Below are 18,958 nucleotides of genomic sequence, written 5' to 3' on the forward strand. Positions count from 1 at the left end.
TGACTTCTGCTTTCGCCTATGGGTTCGTATTTGACTCTACTTTTCACTCATATACTGATTTTGACCAAATTCTAAGAATACCCTTGACTCCAAATGACAGAAATGACCTTCTAGTATCTTACTCCTATTTTTGTCATGTTTCACACGCAACTCCACAAAAGACACCTAATCAAGCAAACCAATCATTTCATTGTAATAAAGTCTGAAATGGATTAACTCGCTTAAGTTAAGCTACTCAGATGAGACATTTTCATGGCCCATCAAAGAATAGCAACTCGAAATGTATTGTAATGCTAAAATGGATGTTTTAACAGTTGAACTCAGATTAATCAAATCTAAAAGGAAGAGGATAACTAATCCATCAAGGTGACAAGGGAATCGAGCATGGCACTTGTTTTAGGATAAGTGAGAGATTGAAAAAGGTGTAACTCGATCAAGGTGACAATGCGATCATTTAGACAAAAAGGAGAAATGATGAAGATCATTAAGGTCAATCACTTTAGGAGTCTTAGAGTCTAGCTAGAATGCAACTACGATATGCGGGTCAACCGGTTGATTCGCCACTAATGACGAATCAATCCTACAATGGATTACACACAAAGATGATTGACTTAATCAAAAGAATTGACAAGTGGCAAGTGTACATGGCTTGAGGGACAGTAGAAAAATGACTAAAAGATGCTCAATGGTCTGCCATGTAGTCGGACGAAGGTATAACACCCATCTTTGGTGATTAAGGCGTCTTCGTTAGAGAACTCTACAAAGATAAGACCTTCATATGTTATGTCAAATGTAACATCCCGTGTTTTAAAAGGTTGGTTTAGGGACTATTTGACATTTAGGTCAAGTCGAAAGAGGGACCAAATCAGCAAAGAGGACAATTTAGGGGGTATTTTGCAATCGGGACAAAAACAGGGACCTAACTGTAAATCCGTGGGAATGGATAAGAGAAGAAAAATCAGACCTTTTATCCCTCTTTTGCTCGACAGAAATTGAGGGTTAGGGTTTGGGTGAAAGAAAATTCTATTTCTATGGAGATTTCAAGTTGATTTCAAGGGGAAATCTGATTTTTTGTTGAATTCAACTTCAATGAGTTGATTCAAGCTAGGGTTTGTGGAATTTTGGTAAGTAAGATCCTATTTCTCTCTCCAGACAGAATTTTAGCTTTGTTTGATTTTAATGGAGTCTTGTTGCTTCGAATTTGTAGAAGTTTGTGAAGGATTGATCAAGGGAAAGCTATCCTAACTAGAATTCAATCGAATCAAGGTAAGAAATCAACCAATTCGATGATTTAATGTCAAAATTCTTAATTCTAGGGTTTAAGGTTTATGAAAATTGGGGATTTTGATGATTCATGTTGTTTTAGGGTTTATCTAGTTGAGAATTATACAATTTTGATATAAAAGAAACTTTAGAGAGATTATGTGATATAGGTTATCGATCGAACGACAACTCGAGGGACTGAATTAAACCTACTGTCCGAGCCAATCTGGGATTGATATGTTGCTCGTACGTACTTTCATAAAACACGAAAGTCGTAGCTTAGGTTGTTAGCTTTCCGAAAAGGTATGGTACAAGTCATTTCGATATCGGACGAAAGAATTATGATTGTTTTACCGAACAGTGCGCAGTTAGGAAAAATTCTGCTTTGTTGTTTGTATTTTTGCAAACTTCAAAGGCGATTCACTTGGATTTTGGGGAATACATCTAATGACTAAATGTTAAGGTTATAAGTCAGTTCAAACAGTGATTGATCGACCCCGATTGGGCATGGTTATGAAGTTAGAAGATGAATCGATATTCGGTTATAGTTGAAGTCTTCGTGAGTTAGCGGTTTTGCTATTGTTTTAAAGATTTCATCGTTTTCTTTTAATTATTGTTTTTGTCGTATGAAGGTTCTTATCGAAGAACCTAATGTTTATCTCTTTTATTTATGGATTGGTAGAGGGGGGAGCCGGAGCTTATCGTTGACGATGATGCTACGGTTTCGGCGGAGCAGAAGTACCGCCAGGTAGGGGTTCTGAATCCTTTATCCAACATGGTATTATAGATAATGAATATGCTAGATTATACAGTTATATATGCGCCATTATAACTAGAGTTCAGGTAGCATGAAACTCGATTTATGTGATGAACTGAAATATGCTTGAAATGTTTTGATGCGATATGAGAATTGTTTTCGAACTGATTTTACGATGATTGTGAACTACTTGGGATTTTCTTGTATGTACCCGACTGCGGATTATGTCAACCTACGGGCACGTAGCCATTGAGGGTAGGATGACATGTGGACACGGTTGTGATCCGTGTGAGACCGGTGAGGTGGACGACACTAGTCATGAGACCTGTGGGAGTAGAGTGCTTCACTTGCTGGCCATTGGTGCTCGTGCCTCCAGTTCGAGGCTCAGGGACGTACTCCTGACCGCTCGTCTGGGAGGTGACATTGATTGGGAATCCCTCTGCTTTGTGTGTGATATGGCTATTGGTTGTTCCACTTCCGTGTTTGATAAGATAATGAATTGAATATGAATATTGGTTTTGATATACGACTGAAACTGATTTTGAAAGATCGCATTAGATGCATGACAGGGTACCGAAGAGAATGAGGTTCAGGTCCTTCCATGGGTATTGGGGGACGGCTCTCTTATTCGAACTCGGTGATCAAAAACTTATTTAGATACTTAAGGTATATATGTATCATGAGGTAAACTCTTCAATGATTGCGGAGTCCCTTAGTGGGAGAGGGGCTTACCGGCTAGGGGTAAGTCTCTTTCTCGAGGAGACGTAGTGCATTAGCTAGTGCCATAAATGGGCTGGTACTATCTAACGCACTCTAGGTTCTCCTGAGGTACTCTCCTCTTATTGGGAGCGCACCATGGGTGGGCAGCTAATCACTGCTATTGCTTGCTAGATTAAGGAAAATGGTTTTGTATATAGTATATATGGTAACTGGTTTGATAACTCGATTTATCATGATGTTTACAACTTATTAAATGAACTTTTGAAAACGTGATGGGTTTTGGATTGGTCTTCTACCAGAATAACTCGTGTCGGTGAGTATTCTGACCCCCCTACCAGTTGTTAGTGTGCAGGTGCTTTGTCGTAGCCTCGAGGCGGAGTTGTATTCCAGCCGGTGATCTTGTTTGACGAGGCTAGAGGTGTTGCGTCGTTTTCTTTGGTTTTCGTTTATTGGTTTCTCGTTATTTTAAAGTTATGTATTCATTGCAGAAACCAAACTCTAATATGTATATATATAACACTTATAGTTGTTTATAAGTTGTATCGATGTGTAAGAGACTTTTATATTTTGTTATGTGGTTCGGGTTTCGACCCGAAACGGAGTTGAGTTTGTTTAGCTTCCGCTCGATAGTTTATTTTTCTTGTATATGCGAATGTATGGTTTGCATGACAGGTTTACAGGTGCGACCGGTTCGATTTACAGAGGAGACTCTGCCGGATTTTTGTCTCGTCTGTGAATTGCCGGGGCGTGGTCGTGTCTATTTTGGGACACGGGGCGTCACATCAAACATTTTTCACAAGAGAAGAAGAAAACAAATTAGTTTGTACTTAATTTGTGTTGTTTGGAATGATTTAAATAAAAAATACCCTAACAAATATATCAAATAATTTCTTAGAACTTCAGGTGATTCAGGGCGAATGTAGGGGATGTTTGGATGGTATGATTATTTGATTCTGACCATGATCCAATCTAGATGATTGCGAAGGAGATATGAAGATAGACATTAATTACATAGACCTTGATTATGAATCCCGGCAAACACAAATATGAATGAAAACAAGTTCCTTTAAGTAGTTACATGGGCGATGGCAAGAGAGAGAGAAAAAAAGGATAACAGTTTAGTGGATAAGCCTTCACTTTGTTAATCCCCTCTAACGTAAACCTTAGATTTTGGAACCCCTTCAATGCAACCTTATTTTAGCGTATTATTTTTCGAAAAAGAAAAAAAAAACAAGTATCGATAGATTGAGAGTTAAGATATGAAAAGAATTAATAGTTCAGAGGACAGAGCGATCGAGAGTTTAGATGAGAGAAGGATCAATGCTACATATAATTATTAATAAATATAAATGGAGAAAAACGAAAATAAAAAGTAGGAGATAGGTGGAGATAGAGAAAGGCTTTGCTTTCGCCGCTAAAGATTGACTGCAAATCCGCCTTATTGGGTTACAAGGAAGGGAGAAAAAACAAAGTTAACTCTTTCTTCGTTTATTACTTCCATAATTATTTATCTCTCATAATGAAAAACTTTTTGTCCTTCATAATCTGAGAGAAATATAAAAAATAAAGGGTAAAAATTGGTATCGAAGAAAAGAAGTAATTATTACAAAAGAGATCATAATACAATGTATGAAAAGCCCAAAAATCTGCGCCCGTATAGGAAAAAAAAACACCCGAAAAAATTAATGTTAAAAACCCCATTTTTTAAATACTTTTTGAACGGTTGACAAAATATATAATTATGTTGTTAACAACACAATCCTATTTTTCTATAATCTACTTTTTACCCTTCAATGTTGAGAACATATAAAAATATGTTGTTATAAACTTTGGTAACATATATAATTGTGTTGTTATAAACTGTTGATATCATATACAATAACGTTCTAACTTGATATAAAATGTTGACAACATATCTAATTGCCTTACACTTGTTGTAAAACTAGGTTTCCGCCGCGTCCAGTGGCGAAGCTAGAAACTTTTCTTTGTGGGGGCACTGTTGAACAGTAAAAAAAAAAATACAGTCATTAATGACGAATTGCAGAGCTTCAATAGTAACCTCTATCGAAAATAATTATAAGTCTAAATTGCGAAAAGAAAATCATATGTTTTTCAAACCAATGACTTCTATATGTCCATGCAATACTATCAACTAATTAGGCTACAACTAACTGTAACATGTTTTTACTAAAATCTAAACATAAATAAGTAACATTTGCAGGTAAACTAAATAATGTTTGTATATATACATAAGAATGAAGAATTAATAGGACCCAAGGGTTATATGGGGATGCAAATAACTCAATCTGAAGTTGGATGAATTTACAAAGAAATAGGAACAAAAGAAATTTGATAAAAAAAAAAAATAGGAGTTAAAAAGGAAATTTGAGGTACTAACTAGATAGACAAAAATAAATTGAAAATTTTAGAAAGCCCTCTTATAAGTATTTGTCTTGAGGGAGGCTGTAACACTAAGACAAGGCACCTTTAAAAGGTCTAACAATAAAACACCCAAAAAACCTAAAAATAATAGTAAGAAAATGGGTTTTGAACCCATGACGTGTTGTGTGAATGGCAAGGAACTTATCCACCGAGCCAACTACACCTTTGTGATACAAATTGGCAATCATCTATACTATACCTAAATCCGACCCTGAGATTTTCACACCTAAATACGCTTTTATCGCGGAGCCGTGGGGGCGCAGGGGGCCTGCGCCCCCACGGGCCCCTATGTGGCTCCGCCCCTGGCCGCGTCCTATGGACGCGACAGATTCCTCTTGGCTAATGCCATAACATTCTCAAATTCTTCCTACAAATTAAAAACTTCGATAATTTTAGAGAAGAGAGAATTGCAGAGAATAGAGAGAGAAATATAATTGCAGAGAATAGAGAGAGAAATATAATCCTATGGATATTGTAACTTGTGAGAGAGAAAAGTAGAATGAGAAGAAAGTGGGGTAGTAGTTATTTTAGGGATATCCCACCCGTATTAAAAAAATAATAATTAATGACATTATTACCCTTCCCTTTTGAGTTTATTTACATAAATAAGGATTTATACCAACCATCAGATGTGATCTCTATCAAGCACCCAACAAAAATGGACGGTCAGGCTTATCCAAAATAACCGACTGACCGGTTTTATATATTAGATTCAGTCGTGAGACAAAAATATTGACTTCCATGAAAGACTGATAAATAATGATCTCTATATCTTCCTAATGTGCTTTTTATTCGGCAATTTTCTTTCTTTTCATTTGTTATTATAGCCGTTCCCAACATTACTACAAAATGCTCTCTCCTTTACAAAATTTCGCTACAGTTCCTCTCCAGTTTCATGAAGTTAAGAAATATAACTTCACTTTCCTTCATTTCATCTTCATCACTAGTTTCTTCGGTTTCACCATCTCCATATTTGCCTTATTAGGAGGCATCGGGAATGTCGCAATAAAAAATGAAAAAATGAACTGACAACTTTTTTGAGAAAGATAATACTCACAAAGTCAAGGAGGTAAAGGTGACGGAGTGGATATGGTGAAGTTCTCAAAAGCAGTGTCAAAGGGGATATCGGTTCAAAAGGCAAGGGTGGATCCAGACACACAAAAATAGTTAACAATAGGATTTGATGTTAAACCAATGCTTTTGTCGAGCATTTTACACGTTAATAATAAAAGTTCTGGTAATCAAATATAATTTCTTGGGGAAGAAGAGAACTTGAAATGATATTAGAAGAATAAAAAAATTGTTAAATACATATCAAACTTGTAAGTAAGAGATAACAAATGTAAAAATTATGCCACGCATTAGTCACCAATAATATAAACTGATTCACAAATTTCTTTAGTCACCAACCCAAAACATATTAATAGATTATTTTCAAAGATCTCCTTTGTTTTAATAATTAAGAGATTGTTGGAAAATATAAATATCACTTTTATTTTGTTGAAAAGAAATATAAATATCACTTACCTTGTCAGACCTTTGATAAGGAATAATGAAACTAATATTGTCCCAAGCGTTGGTAAGTAAAACATAACAGAGTTTGTTTGACAATCAATTAATACCGTAAATGAAATTGTTAACTTTGTAGCCATCCAACTCAAAACTAATTGGCAATGAGTAGAGAGGACCTAGACCTTATATTCTTGGTTGCTAGATACCCATTCTCCCAGGTGGGACTATTCTCACACGCCCCCTCACGTGTGGCGTTCTTTGAGCCTAACACGTGTATTTTTTTCGTTTGGTTGACGTCGAGCATGTGTGGCTTTTAAGCCTATCACGTGTGGGTCTAGCTCTGATACCATGTTAATAAAGAGAATTGTATTGATTGACTTGATATTCCTCGCAATTACATAAGATCTTTATAAAGAGTTCTACAAGAAAGAAGTTTTAATAATTACACAATGTGGGACTATATAACTTATTCTAATAGAAATAAAACAAATGAAAATAACAAAATCATGGACGTCATTATTTAGTTGGAGCCTAATAAGTCTGGAAAATTAAGTGTGGTAATGGAGTATGAAAGTGAAAAAAACATTCTCTGCTACAGTGTTCATTACCTGTATTATTCACCCAAATTATATCATGATTTATAATATGAAGCAGTACAACTTAAAAAGATCCAATTATGATAAGTTTGAGAAAAAAACTAAGTTAGCAAACATATTGAATTAATCTTCCTAATCAAGTCGACTCATGTCATTCCGAATCTTGAAATTCAGTAATAATTCCGCAAGTAAGCCAGCAAATCTCTATTCAGACCAATACAGGTACTGAAACTACTAAAAATCAAATACAAATAAATAGATTTGTTACTCTAGAATGTTTCCGACATTGTGTCAGTAGTAATGTTCTTCAGTTTCATCTGTGTGTTGACAACTACCAAGAAAAATTCACCTGTCTTTATTCCACATGAAGTAATCGCCTTCATGATCAAATGAAGATAGTTATAAAAAGGAAAACTGAAAACATAAAATGATACTTTTTAAAAGAGTATCGAATTTAAAAACAGAAGATGCATGAAGCAAACAAAATACATAAACAGTAGAAGCAACAACCCCACTCAAACACCAATTAGATATTACACTACAAAACGAGGTAGAGAACTATACGAAGTAATATTTCATGCAAATAAAACTTCCACACAGGATCTTCAAACACTCTATTGCCATTTTTCGAATAAAAGATGAACTTTGTGCAACAATTACATCGTAAGTTATCACAAAAAGAGTATGAACTGTTTAACTTCTGAACACTTATAAAACTCCATTACTGCTTACCCTTCCGAAATCAACACATAGGAAATTAATCCACACAATAATGATTATAGATTATTGAAACATATCAACCTACAAACTAACTAACTTTTATCCAACGAAAACTAAATCACAAATGAAAACCCCAACTTTGAAGTCAAAAGAAGATATATGTCCAAAACTTCGGTATAAGTGTAGGTAGTTAAGATAAGTGACATAATCGATGCAGAACTGAACACTACATCTCTAAGAAGTTGTTTACGTGCATAGGCAATCAGATCATGCTTTATGGAAGAACACAAATTTGTAATCCACAATCAATACCTCTATTATAACACCTCAATATGCATCTAGATTAGAGAAATATTAAAGTTGCGAATGGAACCTGAACCGCTTGTCGGCACAACTGATACTAAGTTCACATGGAGAGCTAACCAACGTTGAAGATAATAAGTAGAAGAAGGTAAATAAAGAAGAGATCCACACTAAAGATTAATATATGTGACCTTTTCGCACCAATAGTTAATAGAATCACACCTCTAATACAAATACCCTATCATTAGTTCCAAGAAATAACTCAAACACTTCATATGTTTCAGTCAAATTTCAAAAACCAATACTATCTTCATAAACTATCTTCTAATACAAAGTACGCAAGAAAGTCGCAACAACAATGGTTGTAAATGTCCATTAACAACATTGCTAACAATTGATCATTAACAAACATCAGTACTAAATGTTGAGCTTTAATCTCGAAGATGATACTAACCAAGATGTTTGAATGTTGATCACGAGTTCCAATCTCAGTTCTTTCTGCTTAATTCCCCATCAAATGAAAAAAAAAACAATTTATCATCTAAATTGAAATTAAACTATTAACTGTGAATCAAGAACAAGAAAAATTATAAACTCTAATTTCAATAACAATATATAATCAAGTAGTTTAAAATCTGAGAAGTTAGGTTTGATTTCTTGCGTGTAAAAGATGAGAAAGAGAACCAGAGGTTGGTGATGCGGATTGTGTCTATTTTCTTGTTGTAGCTGTTGTTGTGGGTCATCAAGATTCAAGACAATCTGGTTATTGTAATTGATGAACAAAACGATCTTGATTTGATGATGGTGAAGTTATATTATGAGATTGAGCATTTAGAACTATTATCCAATTTCCTCCTTTGTATGGGATCATCTTTAAATCTCTTCATCTTCTTTCTGTTTCAGGGTTTGAGATTTCAACCTAAAATCTCCTTTATATATTAAACAAGGATTATGTAGGGTTTAATGAAGAGAATCGATTCATGTTTTCACGAATATCATAAGTCTCAGAGAAGAGGAGTTTTTCTAGCACGTAATCGAAGAGAAAACATTTTTTTGTTTCAAATGTGGCGCTTCAATAAACAAAGTGAAGTGGGATCCAAGGGCTGGCATTCAAGGGTTGAAACTCCAAAGATTTGAACACTTCATTAGCTTTGTCCTACTCACCTTGCATTAATTTTGTCCTAGTCACCTTCATTTATTTTGTCCTATTCATCACAAACCTGTTCTGTTTTGTTATATAGATGTTGAAAACATATATAATTATGTTTTTAACAACTTATATGATGCATTAGCCAAAATATTATTTTTCCATTAATGGGTTTGTCAAATACAAAGGATAATATGCATAACATTTTAATGTTTGCAAAAGACAAATAAAAAAATGCGTCAGCCTAAATGTTTATGTCGAAAGCATAATAAAAAATGCAGAAACTATTTTTTCTTTACAAGACAAACCAAAAAATGTTTTAGACAAAATGTTAGTGTCAGTCGATGTGTTTGTCAAATGCAAAAGAAGAAATACAAAACACTTTTGCAAAACAATTTTTGAGCGAAAACGGATTTATTCAGAAATTTACAAAATTGTTGAGAGCAAAATGTTATTTAATTAAAAAAAAATCAAAAATATTTTTCACATTACTTTGGACGGGAAATGTCATTTTGGGGGTGAAGTTGTATTTTTACATAATGATATTTTTTTCTAATATTAGGAAGAGAAGGAACAATTTTCAACAAAAAAAAATTTGACCTTGTCCCCGAATTTGTTTACTGAGGAGTCGGTGATAACACCTCCAACAGAGATAATGAATGCATATAAAGTAATTTCGGCTGAGGATCTGGGCTACATCTCAAGAATTCCTACCACAGAAGAGATTAAAGCGGTTGTTATGGAAATGGGGTCCCTGAAAAGTCCGGGTCCTGATGGACTCTCTTGTATTTTTTACCAACGTAATTGGGATGTATTGGAAGCAGACCTTGTTCGTTATATTCAGGAGGCATTCACATCAGGTTTTGTTGATTCTTCTCTAAACTTTACAACCATAGCTTTAATCCCTAAGGTGAGGAATCCGAGTATGGCCTCGGATTTCAGACCGATTTCCTTATGCAATTCTATTTACAAATTCATCACAAAATTGATTGCTAATAGGATTAGACCACACTTAGAGGAAAATATTATGTGGACGCAAAACGCCTTCGTCCCGAACCGCCAAATACTAGATAATATCGTTGTTACTAATGAACTTATCCATTCCATGAAAAAATCTAAAGCTAGAAAAGGGGGGTTCTCACTCAAAATGGATATGGCTAAAGCCTATGACAGGGTCAATTGGGCTTTCTTGTCTCATGTCCTGCGAGCAATTGGTCTCAATGGACATATTTTCGACCTTATTATATTCTGTATTACATCGGCCAGATTCAATGTGCAAATTAATGGGAGTCTCCATGGTTCTTTTACTGCTTCTAGGGGTCTAAGGCAAGGGTGCCCTTTGTCACCCTACCTTTTCATATTAACTACCCAATCACTATCCTTGCTTATCTTTCACTATGAGAGCCAGTGTCTTTACAATGGTTATAAAGTAAATAAATCTAGTCCCCCTATCTCTCACCTGCTTTTTGCAGATGATTTAATCATATTAGGGGAAGCTACTATAGCTAATTTGAATGCTATTCTTCAATTTATGAAAACTTATGCTGAATTCTCGGGACAAGCAGTGAACTTTGATAAGTCCTCGATTTTCTTTGGTGCAGGCATTCCATCTGAAATACAACAAGAATATATGTCAAGATTACATGCACCTAAAATGTCGGATCAAGCTAAGTACTTGGGTTCTCTCATAATGAAACCTGGTAATAGAATTGAAAGCTTCTCATGGTTAACTGAAAAGTTCAAGAAATCTCTATCTGGTTGGAAACAAGGTTTAATCTCTCAAGCAGGGAGGACAGTTCTCATCAAATCAGTACTAGGTCCTTACTGTACATATGCTTTTAGTTTTCAAAAAGTACCAAAAGCTATCATTAATAAACTTGAAAGAGAAGAAAGAAGCTTCTGGTGGGGACATGAGATGGAAGATCATAAGTTACACTTCATCAAATGGGATATACTTACTTCCTCTAAAAAATATGGAGGATTAGGTATTAGATCTCTAGAGGAAGTTAATGAGTCATTGTTAGCCAAGATGGCTTGGAGGTTTATCACTAATAAAGAACAAATTTGGGTTAAAGTGTTGGAGGCAAAGTATCTTACCAATGATAACTTTTGGGATGTAAGAAGCAAACAGTCAAATTCCCACTTCTGGAAATCAATACTCCATATTAGAGATGTACTAAAAGAGAATAGTATTTGGCAAGTGGGTAATGGAATTAATATACAGATTGAGAGGGACTTATGGATACCTGAGATGATAAACAAAAGACCAAACTTAATCAGACCTTTACCAACTAATGTGAAATGGGTTGCAGACTTACTTGTTCAGGATACAAATCAATGGAATCAAACATTACTTAGAGATTATTTTGATCTAGACAGTGTAAGAGCTATAAACAATATCTTTATACCTCAGAGTGGTTCAAGTGATAACCTAATTTGGTGTCCAACAGAAAAAGGTACGTTCTCTCCTAAATCTTACTATTCAATTATCAAACAACCCCCACAACTTAATGATAATCTTCATCTTTTTCCTTGGAAATCTTTCTGGAAAAAAACTAATATGAATCCAAAAATCCAAATTTTCATTTGGAAACTGTTACATAATGGAGTGGCAACCATGGAAAATATCAATAAACGTTTACAACATATAGATCCCTATTGCAAATTATGTAATAATCAGGAGATCGAAAGCATTTATCATTTGTTTGGATCGTGCCCTAAATTTATTAACCTTATAGGTATTACTAATGATTGTGAATTACTACAGTTAGGGTTAGATCCCATCACAAACATGCAGATGATTTTAAACAAAGGGGTAGAGGCGACAGGAGTATGGTATAAATTTACTTATCTGTTATGGACATGGTGGAAAGCTCGAAATGAATTCCATTTTCGACAACAAGACATCGAGTTGGAGAGAGTTTGGATGCTTGCGAAGCTGGAACTCAACCAAAACCCTAATGTACTCTTATCAGTTAATGTAAATGCAGATTCGCAGGTACACTTTTGGAAATCACCTCCTCCTGGATGCTTAAAGGTAAATGTTGATGGAGCTTATAAATCGGAAGGAGCGGCAGCAGCTGCAGTTGTACGCGATTCGAATGGAGAAGTTATTACATCGAGAGCAATCTCGTTCTTACCAGTCTCGGCAATACATAGTGAGATGAAGGCCTTCAAATTAGGGTTGGAATTGGTTGACGAGCTGAATTTATATGAAGTGGAAATTGAGGGGGATTCGAGGGTGATGGTTACCCTCTTATCTAACGGCTCCCCGTCCATCCCGTGGAGATTAAAATATCAGGTGGAGCTTCTCCGTGTCAGAATGAGGGAAAGAAGCATTTAAGCCAGCTATTGTGCTCGTGATGCCAATAAAACCCCTCATGACTTGGCGCATCAAGAATTGGTCCTCGGATCCATCTAGTTAGATTTTTGGGGTTATTTGTAATGTCTTTACTTTATGTAATTGACGTTTTTTTTATGATTTATAGAATCATAACTTCAAAAAAAAAAAAAAAATTGAAATTTCAACAAAAAAAAGAAAAAGGAAGAGAAGGAACAATTTGATGAATTAGTCATTTTCAGGGGCCAAACTTGAATTAATCCATATTCAATCCTTTTCCCCTCATTTCCAGATTTCAGCAGCTGAACTAATTTTCTTCCTTCTCACTTCGATGGAATAAACCCTAAACCCTAATTCTTCTTGATTTTCGGTGCATCGTCACTCCTTCACCAGTTTTCCCTCCGATTTTGAGGGTTTTGAAAGAGGAGAAGAAGACCACTCGGTTGGATCTGAATCTCTACCCCCAAGGTAAGCCTCTCTCTCTCTAATGTCGTCTGCTTCTTTAGATACTACTTATCAGTGGTAAATATTTCTGTCTTTGTAGGTATAAAACCTAGAGAGAGATGGCTACTACAGCAGCTATGAATTTTGCTTTCAAAACTCCAACTTGTGTTTATTCTTCACCTAAAAACTCTAGAAATGAAAGTGGAAAGGTTAGGGTTTTGAGAATTATTAGATGCTCTGCTTCTATATCCTCTTCGAATGGTCATACTGACACAACCCTAGGTAAGCTATTATACCTCTAATTACTCAATTCAACATTTTTCTATGGTCATCTGGTTGGATTTGGTTTGATTTGTTTTCTGTTTGAGATTTTTTAGGGTTTAAGGAGAAACCATGGAAGGTATCAGATGCTAGACTTGTTCTTGAAGATGGTTCTGTTTGGAAGGCCAAATCATTTGGTGCTTCAGGAACCCAAGTTGGTGAAGTTGTTTTCAACACCTCTTTAACTGGGTAACTAATACATTAGAGAACTTTTAGACTTAATTATCACCTTTCTGGCTCTACGTGTAACTTGCATTAGCCTTCGTACGAATCGTACTTATAAAACCATGATTATTTGCTTGTTGGTTAAGACTTATTGCAGTTGAAGAATTTCATGGAATCATGGGTTTGTTAAATTTTCCTAGTATGTTTGCTTTGAATAGTATGTTTGCGATGAATATAACTACTATTAACAGGAAAGGACTGTGGTAAGTAGTAGGACAATGTGTTCGAAAGAAGATAATTTTAGTAACTTTTGATGTATTATTGTTTCAATAAAAGCTCTTCAAGATCCTTTCATGCTTCTAAATTAGCAACAAGATCTTTAGAACGAAGATAAACATGAGTATGATGTCTTTGACTGTGTTTTTTTTATTTACATTCTGGGTACTCACTTGATTTCTTGAAAGAAATCTTATGAATATATATAATCAAATAGTGAGACAAAGAATTGAAAAGTTTTAGGTGGTATAAATTAGAACGGGGTCCTTAAGCTCGAAATTTTTTTACTTTAGGACTGAATTTTAGTATGTATTGATTTGTTCTGGAATTGAAATTCGGCAGTAATACTACCCTGCTAGAAAACTTTGTACTGCTTCTAGAGAACAAGAAATAGATTATATCAACTAAGAATTACAACTCAAAACATAATATAGTGACAATAGACAAACCACTTTAAATAGGAAAAACATGAAGTATTTGATTTGGCTATGAATTTAATTTTCAGAAGTTGCGTTCTGCATTTCTTCAATTTATGTTACATAGTTAGCAAGCTACTCGCCAACTCCTGCCTAATAATTGAAGAGTATGTCGTGTTTAACAGTTCCCAAGTGTCTTATGTACTTTTTTTCATGTTGGAACAACTTTTTTGCTGAAAGAACATGAGCTCATCAAAACCCATAGAAAAATTTTAGAACTTTCAGAATTGTGACATTCATTTCTTATGGAGATTCAGAGTTGGGGTTGGATTAGATATAACATACATTATCAAGTGATTCACGGAGTCTCAAACAATCTAATTTGTACAAGGTGGTTTTAGGTACCAGGAAATCTTAACAGATCCAAGTTATGCTGGCCAGTTTGTCTTGATGACTAATCCTCACATTGGCAATACAGGAGTTAACATTGGTAAGCAGAGTTTCTTTAAAGAATTGTGGAAATTTCTGCTTGTAGTTTTGATTCTTTTGAAATTGGTGCTAATATGTCTGAGACTGAGCAGATGATGAAGAATCAATCAAATGCTTCCTTGCTGGTTTAGTAATCAGAAGCTTAAGCATCAGGTATGCTATTTCTTTCCTGTTGCTTCGGCATTATGAATAACATTTTCTGCCTTTTGCCCTCCTTACAATATCTGTTGGGTAAATTTTTATTCAGTACTTCAAACTGGAGATGCTCCGAAAATTTAAGTGATTACTTGGCAAAAAGGAACGTCATGGGCATATGTAAGTGATATTGAGGATCGGCAACTTATTCCTCCCTTATGTTCCCTTTATGCTTGTATTTTCTCGTCTAGTCTTGAGCCAGTCACTTAGTATATGGTTGTTTGTAATTTCTTCCTTCTGTACAGATGATGTGGACACGCGAGCCATTACTCGCAGATTAAGACAAGATGGAAGCCTTAAAGGTGTACTTAGCACAGATCAATCAAAAAGTGACAGTGAGCTTCTTGAAATGTCTCATGCATGGGATATTGTTGGTAAGTTACTCGTTAGTCTTCAAGCTTACACTTTTTCTTTCCACTAGAAATGATAGTTAAGTTGGAATTCTGATTCTTGAAAATATTGGACAGGTGTTGATCTGATAAGTGGTGTCTCCTGCAAGGCCCCTTATGAGTGGGTTGACAAAACTGGTTCAGACTGGGAGTTCAACACCAACGGGAACGTTGGAAAGAGGTTTCATGTTAGTATAATAACTTGACGGATAATAATTCACTAAAGAAACTGTGTTCAAGATTTCTTACCCTATGTGTTGATTGAAGGTTGTCGCTTACGATTTTGGAATCAAGCATAACATACTCAGGCGCTTGGCGTCGACTGGATGTAAGATTACGGTTGTACCCTCAACATGGCCAGCATCAGAGGCTCTGAAAATGAATCCGGATGGAGTTCTGTTTAGCAATGGTCCAGGAGACCCATCTGCAGTACCTTATGCTGTCAAAACAGTAAAGGAAATAATTGGGAAAGTTCCCGTGTTTGGTATTTGCATGGGTCATCAACTGCTTGGGCAGGCATTGGGTGGGAAAACATTTAAAATGAAGTTCGGTCATCATGGAGGAAATCATCCTGTTCGTGACCTTCGTAAAGACCGAGTTGAGATCAGCGCTCAGGTGTGTTAACCTTACTCTTCATATCAACAAATCTTCTACCCGTAATTGTCATAAACGGATTAGTAATATCATTTTCTTTTTGAATCTTCTATTTTAACTGTGCCCTTCGTGTGTAAATTTTGGACATGTAAGCTTCTTATTGTTCTTGTTCTCTCTCTATAAACCTTAACCGGCAGGGTGGGGTATAATCAATAGAAAAGGTAGAGGGTGATCTTGAGCTGAGTTTGTTGAACTCGTTTCATCATCTCGACGTAGTGGCGCATTCACATTGCACGGGAGTTACCGAAGAGTTCAACTACTTGGCTGCAGAAAAGGAAATATATTCAAAATAGAACTTGTGAACAACATATAACCAGGATTGAAGTATTCACAAATCCCAATTCTTGTGGATTGAGAAGCTGGTATACACCAGTTACTTATTTCTAGGTGGAGATGCGGGTTATTTTAATGGTAGAAGTAATCATGAGATGTACATATGACATAGCTGGTATACAACACTTATATACGGATTGTTTTCTTTAATTGTCAGAAGTGTGAGGGGCATTTAGTCACTGACATAGCTGGTTCTCGCTGTCAATGGTTAGTTTGTGACTAAGAGCATGCTTGTAACTAGAGTTCCACCACTTGCTATCTGTGGACTCTGACAGTAATTTAGCCCAAATCATGTTAGATAAATGCTTCATACTTGGACATAGGTGAACAGACATTTTTTCTGACAAAAGAACCTCTTTGGGTTGGCAACTCTTCTCCATCCCACCGATTAACTTTACGTCTCATTTTTCTTGGTTCCTCCAGAGTTATCTCTGTATTCTTCAATAACATATGGGTTTTTGATGAAATATAATTAGAACTAGGTATTATGTCAAAAATTTTAACTTGCTGTCATTATGGTTTGTTTATAACTTCTATAGTTCTATATAAAAATGTCGTTGTCTACTACTGTGCCTACTTTATGGCTTTGTGTTGCACTGTTGCAAGACTCGTAAAGTAGGACTTTAGGGAAAGGCAGATGTGAACTAGATAGATGAACGTAATATGATGTTTCCTGTTCTTTTTCGATCTTAATGATTTGTTTGTTATTATTAATATGTAGAGAAGAGAATTTGTTGCCGTGTGCATACCTAATGACTAATGTTAGTTTGGTATTTAAACTTCATTTGGCAGAATCACAACTATGCAGTAGACCCAGCATCACTTCCGGAGGGAGTACAAGTGACCCATGTCAACTTGAACGACGGAAGCTGTGCTGGTCTTGCCTTCCCCGCATTAAACATTATGTCTCTTCAGTACCACCCTGAAGCATCTCCCGGACCTCATGATTCAGATTATGGTAAAACGATAGTCTTCTTTTCTTTCCCTCAAATTGTATATTAAGTGGCTAACTATGTTGCTAACCTGCAGCTTCATAATTTTATACGATAAGAAAGTCACATTTCTGCCACGTCATGGGCATGCGAGGCAGGACCCATAAAACGGGAACTGCCATGTAAATGGGCCTATTAAACAGGTCATACTTGGCCGACACGTCTAAGTGTGAAACTCTAGTATGAATATAAAATGCTCAAATGTTTGACTGTATATGATTTTGTTGGCACATGAGTACATGACTAACATGATACAACAAAGCCTGCCATGTTACTATTGGAACAGTGGACCTACTCGTTTTTATGGTCAATGTGCCCTGCAATTACATGGTGGTCTTTTTGTCAACCCAAGTAAAACGTAATCAGTCTCTCTCGAAAGTGTCCGAAAGTTTTTTTTAAATCTTCATACATATGTAGCATAATTATGATAAATTAATCATCTTAATGTTGCTACAGTTTTCGAAGAGTTCATTAAGCTTATGGAGCAAGCAAAACAAACTGCCTGATAGACACGTTCCAGGATGGTGTTGATTCGTATGCACCCCTCAAAATCAAAGTATCTTTACAGTTGCTTTTCATTCTCTCGTTTTGTTAGCTTTCTGTAGTGCTTGTTAGATTGGAGAATCATGAAGTATCTATTCATCGATGTCATTGACGGATATTGTGAACTGCAATCATGAAAGTAGTTAAAAATAATATATGCTTGAAACTGTTAAGTTTTGAAGCAAATGATTATAGTCTAAGTTACAGATCGAAAGCCAAATATCTGGGTGGAGAGAAACGAACCAAGATTTTGGAGAAGAAAAGGAACTACGATTTGAAGTAAAACAGGTGAAGTTTCATCAGGTATCAGTGGGAGATGTGCGCAACTGCACTTTCAGATGTCCAACTCTAGTATTATTTGATTTGAATGTGGGAATCCCAATTACAAAGTTTGAGTCTGGTATTATTCGATATTCATAAGGTTTGGATCTTCTCTCTGTGGCATCTTTTTGTAACCTTTTCTTTTCTTACAGTTTTTGTAACTTTTGTAGACCTCGTTGAATTATATCGCTTATCCTAAATAAAGGTCAGAGCTTCATCAATGGTAGAATTTGAATTGGGAAGTGTAATAGGCTTTTATGTAGAGGCTAATTTTTTCATGTCTTTCATTATAATTGTCATGATCTACTACGATCACCACTTCACCAGTATCAGTACTCTGCCACAAGCATGACAGTTATTTTACCACGGCGGAGCCGCCATTGAGCTCTACAAATGGGGCATGGAGGAAAACTCCTCATAGTTGAAGTTGTGAACAAGAAAACATTTCTGGGATAGTGGTATCCATTTCCCCTCCACTAAAATTGAGACCAGTTTCTGATAGTACTTATATACATCCACGGACTACGGCGTGGATGATTAGATCCATTAGAAAAGGTCATAGGTGTTGAAATATTTTTTCATATTATAAGATATTCTATATAATATTCTTCCTATATTGA

The 18,958-nt window shown here is 35.6% G+C and overlaps 1 protein-coding gene and 1 long non-coding RNA gene across 3 annotated transcripts; both read left to right on the forward strand.

Moving 5' to 3' along the window:
* The first annotated feature begins 797 nt into the window (after window positions 1–797).
* Window positions 798–3,305, forward strand: LOC147567207 (uncharacterized). Its single transcript, XR_015230718.1, has 4 exons — window positions 798–1,124; window positions 1,208–1,266; window positions 1,946–2,011; window positions 3,079–3,305. It is a non-coding gene; the product is annotated as an uncharacterized LOC147567207 (long non-coding RNA).
* A 9,477-nt stretch (window positions 3,306–12,782) lies between these two features.
* LOC147567208 (carbamoyl phosphate synthase small chain, chloroplastic-like) lies at window positions 12,783–18,559 on the forward strand. Of its 2 annotated transcripts, none has more exons than XM_086653816.1 (11): window positions 12,783–13,268; window positions 13,345–13,526; window positions 13,622–13,754; window positions 14,824–14,912; window positions 15,004–15,064; window positions 15,159–15,226; window positions 15,352–15,480; window positions 15,574–15,683; window positions 15,763–16,110; window positions 17,275–17,440; window positions 17,931–18,559. In XM_086653816.1, the coding sequence occupies exons 2-11, from the start codon at window positions 13,364–13,366 to the stop codon at window positions 17,978–17,980; spliced, it is 1,317 nt and encodes a 438-aa protein (XP_086509942.1). In that variant the 5' UTR covers window positions 12,783–13,268; window positions 13,345–13,363; the 3' UTR covers window positions 17,981–18,559. The 2 variants fall into 2 exon arrangements, with proteins under 2 accessions (XP_086509942.1, XP_086509943.1); XM_086653817.1 differs by having other exon boundaries at window positions 13,143–13,268; window positions 13,329–13,526.
* The last annotated feature ends 399 nt before the right edge of the window (window positions 18,560–18,958 follow it).

Source organism: Eschscholzia californica, unplaced genomic scaffold (genome assembly GCF_041429995.1).
Source record: "Eschscholzia californica isolate CP2 unplaced genomic scaffold, dmEscCali1.0.p SCAF_1, whole genome shotgun sequence".
Lineage (NCBI taxonomy): Eukaryota > Viridiplantae > Streptophyta > Magnoliopsida > Ranunculales > Papaveraceae > Eschscholzia > Eschscholzia californica.